Consider the following 9,866-nt stretch of genomic DNA (forward strand, 5'->3'; position numbering starts at 1 on the left):
TGCACCCGCACGCCCGACTAGCGTCACCACCCTCCTTCCAGACTCATATCAACCATCTCCAATCTAAAATCAAATCTAGAGTCGGATTTCTATTCTGCAACAAAGCCTCCTTCACTCACGCCGTCAAACTTACCCTAGTAAAACTGACTATCCTACCGATCCTCGACTTCGGCGATGTCATCTACAAAATAGCTTCCAATACTCTACTCAGCAAACTTGATGCAGTTTATCACAGTGCCATCCGTTTTGGTACTAAAGCACCTTATACCACCCAACACTGCGACCTGTATGCTCTAGTCGGCTGGCCCTCGCTATATATTCGTCGCCAGACCCACTGGCTCCAGCTCATCTACAAGTCCATGCTAGGTAAAGCTCCGCCTTATCTCAGTTCACTGGTCACGATGGCAACACCCACCCGTAGCACGCGCTCCAGCAGGTGTATCTCAATGATCATCCTTAAAGCCAACACCTTATTTGGCCGCCTTTCCTTCCAGTTCTCTGCTGCCTGTGACTGGAACGAATTGCAAAAATCGCTGAAGTTGGAGACTTATCTCCCTCACCAATTTCAAACATCTGCTATCTGAGCAGCTAACCGATCGCTGCAGCTGTACATAGTCTATTGGTAAACAGCCCACCCAATTGACCTACCTCCTCCCCATACTGTTTATATTTATTTAGTTTTCTGCTCATTTGCACACCAGTATCTCTACCCTTACATGACCATCTGATCATTTATCACGCCAGTGTTAATCTGCAAAATTGTAATTATTCGCCTACCTCATGCCTTTTTGCACACAATGTATATATATTTTTTCTACTGTGTTATTGACTTGTTACTTGTTTACTCCATGTGTAACTCTGTGTCGTTGTCTGTTCACACTGCTATGCTTTATCTTGGCCAGGTCGCAAACCATAGTCTGGCTTTTTTATAGCGGTTTTGGAGCAGTGGCTTCTTCCTTGCTGAGCGGCCTTTCAGGTTATGTCGATATAGGACTCGTTCTACTGTGGATATAGATACTTTTGTACCCGTTTCCTCCATCATTTTCACAAGGTCCTTTGCTGTTGTTCTGGGATTGATTTGCATTTTTCACACCAAAGTACGTTAATTTCTAGGAGACAGAACGCGTCTCCTTCCTGAGCGGTGTGACGGCTGCGTGGTCCCATGGTGTTTATACTTGCATACTATTGTTTGTACAGATGAACGTGGTACCTTCAGGCGTTTGGATATTGCTCCCAGGGATTAACCAGACTTGTGGAGGTCTAGCCTCGTTATTGTTATTCTTATTGAGTTATTAGTGTGCAAAGCTGTCATCACGGCATAAAATATATTTGGATTTGTTCAATAGTTATTACTATTTCATAGTTTTGATGTCTTCACTATTATGCAACAATGTAGAAAACAGTCCAAATAAAGCCTGGAATGAGTAGGTGTGTCCAAACTCTTGACTGGTACTGTATGTAATGTATTGTCATAAACAATAACATTTTAAAGGCTAATAAGGCTGTTCATTGGTTCTAGGAAAAACCGTGCAAAGGTAAAAGGGTTCTCACTTCAAATTTTTCTTCCACTTTGACATTAGAGTAGGGTTTTCCAAACTCTGTCCTGGGCAGGTGTTCATAAAGTTTTGTACACTCAGTGCGTTTCACATACAGCCACTGAATAGCTACAGAAGCACGGATGAAGACCAATGTATCCAATACCTTCAAGACAGGACATAAAAGTGTACAGATGTCTAGGTATCACCTGGGGTTGTTGATGCCAGTGTTCTCCAGTGAGTTACCAATACGGATCTCAGCACCAGCAAGTCTCTCAGGAACAACATCTCCTCTGTTGGTGATGGTGACAGCTGTCACTCTGTACAGATCCAGCAGGTCCACTCTCCACCAGGGGTTGGTGATGGTGACAGCTGTCACTCTGTACAGATCCAGCAGGTCCACTCTCCACCAGGGGTTGGTCTCCTGTTCAGTGGGTGTGCAGGATATTTTGTGAGAGTTTGAGTCTCTGTTGCCATCAATGGCATTGTTAGCCTGGCCATGCCCATACAGTGATGACTGGGTGGCCACTCCTTTCACCTCGACATTTACTACAGGGATAAAGAACAAAAACATTTTAACACAGAAATGTCAAATGAAATCACAAAAATCACACGTGACACGACATATGGTTCATTTAATCCTGGTTGAACCTTTGCTAATAATCTTACAGTGTTCACATTTAACATTGTCACGTCTACTCCCGCTCCACGTCGCTGGTTCACTAACCACCGGTCCAGGAAAGCCATCATTTAGGCACACCTGGACTTCATCACTTCACCCTGACGACTCCCCTTTTATTTAGCCCTCAGTTGTCATCAGTCATGAGGTGTTGTTTTTTCATGTCCGCGGTCAGTACGCTTCTCACGTTCGTTCCTTTGCATCCGTTCATTGTCAAATTCACCTTCCGCACCTGCTTTCTGACTCCCGCTGTGTACGTTACAAACATATTGTAGATATGTCAACTTCCTATTTCCCAATGACAACCTATAATATCCTTAATAATATCATATGAAAAAGTTTTCAATCTATTGGGATTTAAAATAATAATGTATAATAAAACAATATGACAATAAAATAGACTGTTGTATATCACCTGTTGAAGCGCTGGCCATCCGGGCTAGCGACACAACACCTGTGAATAAGTAATCATTTGCAGACATCAAAATCATCTTACTAGCTTCACCATACAGTACGTCATTTTGCACAATTGATAACAGTAGTTGCAGAGGCACTATAGTGACCCAGAGGTGTGATTACCAACTGTTGCTATGTAATGTAAAAACAGGACAATAGTAGGAAAAAAGTAATTAATAGTAATAATAATAAAAATGATTATAAGGATAAGTGATAATCATCCTCAGTGAACCAGTATCTGGGCAGAGGAGGAATATCATGTTAGAATACGTTCATCCGAATACGTAGTTTTGCTGAACAAATATCATAATTTACATTGCCCTGTGTAGGGTGCAGTCTTTCGCATGGGACATTAAACAGGTGTTCTGACTCTCTGTGGTCACTAAAGATCCCATGGCACTTATAAGAGTAGGGGTGTTGACCCTGGTGTCCTGACTAAATTCCCAATCTGGCCACCTAATCATACCCAGCTTCCAATTGGCTCATTCATCACCCCTCCTCTCCCTTGTAACTATTCTCCAGGTTGTTGCTGTAAATGAGAATGCATTCTCAGTCAACTTATCTAGTAAAATAAATAAATAAAAATATATACACCTGCAAGCACACATGCATGTCCAAAGGCCTGCCCACATTCACAACCACTCCTGCACCCAAAGCAATACAGTTTAAACAAGCTAAGGAAAAACAGCAACATTGGTAGTAGAGGTCAACCGACTCTGATTTTTCAACACCGATACCGATTATTGGAGGGCCAAAAAAAGCCTGATACCGATTAATTGACCGATTTTATATATATATATATATATTTGTAATAATGACAATTACAACAATACTGAATGAACAATGACAACTTTTATTTTAACTTAATATAATACATCAATAAAATCAATTGTCTCAGATAAATAATGAAACATGTTCAATTTGGTTTAAATAATGCAAAAACAAAGTGTTGGAGAAGAAAGTAAAAGTGCAATATGAGCCATGTAAAAAAGCTAACGTTTAAGTTCCTTGCTCAGAACATTAGAACATATGAAAGCTGGTGGTTCCTTTTAACATGAGTCTTCAATATTCCCAGGTAAGAAGTTTTAGGATGTAGTTATTATAGGACTAATTCTCTCTATACCATTTGTATTTCATATACCTTTGACTATTGGATGTTCTAATAGGTACTTTAGTATTGCCAGCCTAATCTCGGGAGTTGAAGCATTGCGAAGAGCTGCTGGCAAACGCAGTAAAGTGCTGTTTGAATGAATGCTTACCAAGCCTGCTGCTGCCTACCACCGCTCAGTCAGACTGCTCGATCAAATCATAGACTTAATTATAATAACACACAGAAATACAAGCCTTAGGTCATTAATATGGTCAAATCCGGAAACTATCATTTCGAAAACAAAGCGTTTATTCTTTCAGTGAAATACAGAACCGTCCCGCTGCATAAACCCTGACTCTGTTGCACAGAACGCAAGAGAAGTGACACAATTTCCCTAGTTTAAAAAAAGTAATGTTAGCAGGCAATATTAACTAAATATGCAGGTTTAAAAAGATATACTTGTGTATTGATTTTAAGAACGGCGTTGATGTTTATGGTTAGGTACATTGGTGCAATGACAGTGTTTTTTTTCGCAAATGCGCTTGTTAAATCACCCGTTTGGCAAAGTAGGCTGTGATTCAATGATAAATTAACAGGCACTGCATTGATATGTAACGCAGGACAAGCAAGATAAACTAGTAATATCATCAACCATGTGCAGTTAACTAGTGATTATGTTAAGATTGATTGTTTTTTATAAGATACGTTTAATGCTAGCTAGCGCCAAACCTGGCCCTAACCCTAACAAGTTGCTGCACATGAACAGAGTTGCAATTGTTAGTTGATTGACATTGCATTTTACACCCTAACTAGTTTTAGGGTGAGCCTCTGGAGCTACACAGTGCCTCTCTATGGCCGTCTGCTGCTATAGACAATCCACACTGTTTCAGGACCTGAGAGGGCAGAGAGAGAGAAGAGAGGCAACTTGGTTTCTAAACCATATAGGGGAGGAAATTTGGCATAGAGAGTACGGTGAAATATTCAGAGTCCTGGAAAAAACATATTCCAAAGGCTAGAAAATAAGAAGAAGGTGAAGAATGAAATAAAAAATATAAAGAAAAGGTATACTTGTGTCACGTTCTGACCTTAGTTCTTTTATTATGTCTTTGTTTTAGTATGGTCAGGGCATGAGTTGGGTGGGTTGTCTTTTATTATGTCTTTGTTTTAGTATGGTCAGGGCGTGAGTTGGGTGGGTTGTCTTTTATTATGTCTTTGTTTTAGTATGGTCAGGGCGTGAGTTGGGTGGGTTGTCTATGTACCTTTTTCTATGTTTTGGGATTTCTGTGTTTGGCCTGGTGTAGTTCTCAATCAGAGGCAGCTGTCAATCGTTGTCCCTGATTGAGAACCATACTTAGATAGCCTGGTTTCACTGTTGGGTTGTAGGTGATTATTTTCTGTGTCAGTGTTTGTGCCACACGGAACTGTTTCGGTATTTCACGTTGTTATTTTGTAGTTTAGTGTTCATGTAAATAAAGTATCGTTATGGACACTTACGACGCTGCACACTGGTCCGATATCTCTTACTCCTTGTCAGAAGAAGAGGACGAGCGTTACAATTTGGTGGGAGGAGATTATATTCTGTTGCAATACAATTCAAGAGTGGAGTTACTTTGCTTCTGGATTCTGATCATAAATCATAATGAGGAAACATTTAATTAGAGCTTTCTTGTTGTGGGTTTTCCAAATGTGTTGCATGATTTGTCACTGCCGTGTCAACAGACTTGACGACAAAGGGAATCTATGTGTCAGTGTCCTACCATTTGGTTGTTTACTTGGTTCTTCTATTAGATAAAAATGTAAAACCAACCAGACTTGACTCAGAGTCAGACTGGAATTCTTCCTGCGTAAGGTATGTCAAAAGTAAATAAAACTATATTTGGAAACAATGCAGCTTTTATTGCTTCATAGTGCAGGACCTACATTAAGATCCATATATAACACCTTACTGTAGGACCTCCTTGGTTAAATATGTCTTCAACAGCTACATGAAACATTTTGCAAGATAAACAACAATCTACTGTGATATTTTAACATGAACATTTGTCATGACACAGCTAAGGAACCTTGCCAAAGAGCACTCAAAAACATGTCAAACAAGTGTGTGTGTGTGTGTGTGTGTGTGTGTGTGTGTGTGTGTGTGTGTGTGTGTGTGTGTGTGTGTGTGTGTGTGTGTGTGTGTGTGTGTGTGTGTGTGTGTGTGTGTGTGTGTGTGTGTGTGGTGTGTGTGTGACATTAGGTCACAAGGAAGTGGAGTTCTTGATAAGTAGATGAAGACAGGTATTTATTTTTGTTACCATGACGTGGGACCTGATATATTTGGTCTCTGTGTGCCAAGCTCTGATTCACACTCGGTTGTACATCACGTCCTTGAAACAGTTCAATTCAACACTCGTCTAGCTGAAGTTAAATCAACCTGGTAAGCCATGGTTTATCTTTTCATGAACTACTTTCACTACTAACTATTTAACAGGCCTATGTTAATCACACTAACAATTTAATTGTCAGTCACTAGTGAATGGAGGGAAGTGTTGCAGGAGAAAATAGTAGGATGATGATTTACTGGGAAAGATGGGTTGATCTGTGACTGTCTGAAGGTTGGAATTAATGAGTGTTGAAAATAAATACATAGACACATGAACAGTATAAATGTTTAAGCTCCACCAATCAGGGTGAGAATGTGTGTTTAGTTATATATGTTTTGTGTTTTGGTTTCACTGTCTGAGAGGTGTGTGCTGGTCGTCGTGGTTATGGTATCAGGAATCAAGGTAAAACCCAAGTGCAGACGGTGTGAAGTAACAATGTTTATCGTAACACTGAAATCTAGAAGAAAAAGAAATGCACACCTATTTAGGCGAGGTGCTGGCTAGCAGAGTAGAAAACTTGAAAATAAAAGAGAGCTGCACACTCTAGGAGCTCAGATGCAAAAACTTAATTACCAACGTTTCGACAGCCAAGCTGTCCTCATCAGGGTACGATCACAAACATCGCGGGATGACTCGTCCGCACAGTGCCAAAAGACACAGGTGTCTGCAATCATGGGACAGACAAACGACAGGTCAAAGGAAGGCAGGGGTCGATAATCCAGGGCAGGAGCAAGGTACAGGACGGCAGACAGGCTAAGAGTCAGGGACAGGCAGGAGCAAGGTACAGGACGGCAGACAGGCTAAGAGTCAGGGACAGGCAGGAGCAAGGTACAGGACGGCAGACAGGCTAAGAGTCAGGGACAGGCAGGAGCAAGGTACAGGACGGCAGACAGGCTAAGAGTCAGGGACAGGCAGGAGCAAGGTACAGGACGGCAGACAGGCTAAGAGTCAGGGACAGGCAGGAGCAAGGTACAGGACGGCAGACAGGCTAAGAGTCAGGGACAGGCTGGAGCAAGGTACAGGACGGCAGACAGGCTAAGAGTCAGGGACAGGCAGGAGCAAGGTACAGGACGGCAGACAGGCTAAGAGTCAGGGACAGGCAGGAGCAAGGTACAGGACGGCAGACAGGCTAAGAGTCAGGGACAGGCAGAGGTAAGGCGGGTGGGTACAGGGTCAGGACAGGCAAAGGTCAAAAACCAGGAGGACGAGAAAAAGAGAGGCTAGGAAAAGACAGGAGCTGACAGGACAAACGATGGTAAGCTTAAACAAACGAGACGAACTGGCAGAGACAGACAGGACACACAGGTATAAATTCACAAGGGATAATGGGGAAGACGAGCAACACCTGGAGGGGGTGGACATATGGTGAAACTGATCAGGGCGTGACATATGGGTGCGCTCGCTTCCATACCAGCCTGGGCATCAGGCAGGGCTTGGTCCTACCTGCCCTGGAAAATCCCTTTGGGCAGGGGGCTTCGCCATGCTGGCATCCCACTGACCAGAGCACCCACTGATGCGAGCACCCATTCACATTGTCTTTGTTATGTATTTTTGTTGTTTTAATAGCAATAATTGTAATCGTCCTCAGTAACATTAGAAATGAGGGTTTAAGACGTCATGCTAGAGATAGATAATAAATAGACTAATACATCATTTGGCATCAAACAATTCACCTGAATACTTGTCTTTTTTTGGGATGAAGTTCTATTGAACAAGACTGGATATTTGTTTCAATGTCTTCTAACATGGAGGCTCATGTATGCTCGTATATTAAGATAATTCCAGGGGGTTTTCCCTACCTTTATTTGTTAACATTATAGATTGGTTATTTCAACGTAATTATTATTACAGTGTAATTATGACTAGTTATATAGTTGTTGCTACTGTTAAACGTTCTGTATGAACAAGAGAGCTTTAATGACAAAAGGTCAGAGTTTATATTTCCACAGGTGTTTGAGTTCCATTGTCTGTACTGCCCGGGAAACATTACCTATATACTGTATGTTTGTAGTAACAAAACGGCTATAATCTCATTAGAAATATTATCATTTATAGACGTGTCTTTGTAAATGGATTCATTTATCCTATGTTTTCTTCCTCCTATTGTTTGCTCTCTACCTCTCTCTCTCACACACACACACACACACACACACACACACACACACACACACACACACACACACACACACACACACACACACACACACACACACACACACACACACACACACACACACATCTGCTATACAGAGAAATGATGGGTTTTCTCTGCCTTTTCCTCTCTCTGACTGCTTTACAAGTGGAGGCTTTCAGTGGGGGAGGATCTTCCATTGCTTCTCAGTGTGGTTTAATGCTACCTGGTAATGGTTTTCATGGCAGCACAGGGCAGAGCTCTTCCTCACCATACACTGTCACTGTCAACCAGACCACCTACCAGCCAGGAGACACCATCAAAGGTGAGTCACCGAGATGGTGGAAACACACTATTGGGCTTACCCAATACATACCGTATTGGCTCAGACGAAGGAATGGAGTGGGAACAGTAATCTGTCTGGACATTTCTAATATTTTGTGTGTAAATTTAAATAAACATTTTAACAGGGCTTAGTGTTACTTTTTATTGTTACCTTTTATTTTTAGTCTACTTGGTAAATAGTTTGTTCTTCTTGAACTGCATTGTTGGTTAAGGGCTTGTAAGTAAGCATGTCATGGTAAAGTCTACACTTGTTGTATTCGGCGCAAGTGATTTTATTTGAGATAGACCATTTACCAGAATTGACCAGAATTGACCTTTGGCACTCTGTCCCTACTCAGACGTAAACTTTTCACATAGCATATTCCAGCACAGTTAATATGACAATACAAGATTGCTAAGAGGCAGGGAATCATGACTTAGTCCAAGGACATGTCATCCAGAGATTCAGCACTCAATTTCCCTTTCTTCCTTTCTCTCTTTCTCAGTGACTCTGTCAGGAACCTTCACCTATAAAGGGTTTCTTCTGGAGGCCCATGAGGAAGGACAGAACAAGGCTGTGGGAACATTCTCTCTCGGCAGTGGAACTGGGATCGTTCTTGTGCCTTGCAATGGGATCGCAGTGAGTTACTGTTAGGGTTGTAAAATTCCTTAAACTTCCCCAGTTGGAGGATTCCCACCCTGATCCTACCCTCCTGAATCATAAGATCCTCCAACTGAGATTTCTGGAAAACCTGGAACATTTTGGGAGAGTTTCTGGAATTTTGTAACCCTAGTTACAATACAGCACAGGACATTCTGTCCATATTCTTCACTGTTACCAATTTACCCACTGATTTATTGGACTATATTGACTCATCAATATGTCAAATGAAACTGATTTGAGCCCAATAATAGGAGAGATTTTACTGGTCCGGCTACACAGTGCTGAAAGAGTTGCAAAGATTCCGGTAACTTCCCAAAATTCCAAGGTTTTCCAGAAATCTAGTTGGTGGATTCCAGATTTACTGCTTCAAACCTGGGCATTTTGGGCAAGTTACCGTAATTTTCCAACCTTAAACAAGAGTTTGTTAACTTTACGTACTATATCTAGAACCACCAATAAGAAATTAATCAGTGCCCTACCTGCCATTAAATATACCAAGATCTGTAACGGTTTTATAGGTGTGAAGGAGAGTCGGACCAAAATGTAGATTGCGATCCATGTTTAATGAACAACATAAACACGAATAAACACAAACACTACAAAAACAAAGAACGTAAATAACAA

At 41.5% G+C, this 9,866-nt stretch overlaps 1 protein-coding gene across 1 annotated transcript; it reads right to left on the minus strand.

Moving 5' to 3' along the window:
• Positions 1-1,666: 1,666 nt before the first annotated feature.
• Positions 1,667-2,417, minus strand: LOC124008886 (fucolectin-4-like). The gene is made up of 2 exons (XM_046320482.1): positions 2,402-2,417; positions 1,667-2,084 (listed from the first exon to the last, which is right to left on the minus strand). The coding sequence occupies exons 1-2, from the start codon at positions 2,415-2,417 to the stop codon at positions 1,741-1,743; spliced, it is 360 nt and encodes a 119-aa protein (XP_046176438.1). The 3' UTR covers positions 1,667-1,740.
• Between the last annotated feature and the right edge of the window lie 7,449 nt (positions 2,418-9,866).

This window comes from Oncorhynchus gorbuscha, linkage group LG21 (assembly GCF_021184085.1).
Source record: "Oncorhynchus gorbuscha isolate QuinsamMale2020 ecotype Even-year linkage group LG21, OgorEven_v1.0, whole genome shotgun sequence".
NCBI classification, from domain to species: Eukaryota; Metazoa; Chordata; class Actinopteri; order Salmoniformes; family Salmonidae; genus Oncorhynchus; species Oncorhynchus gorbuscha.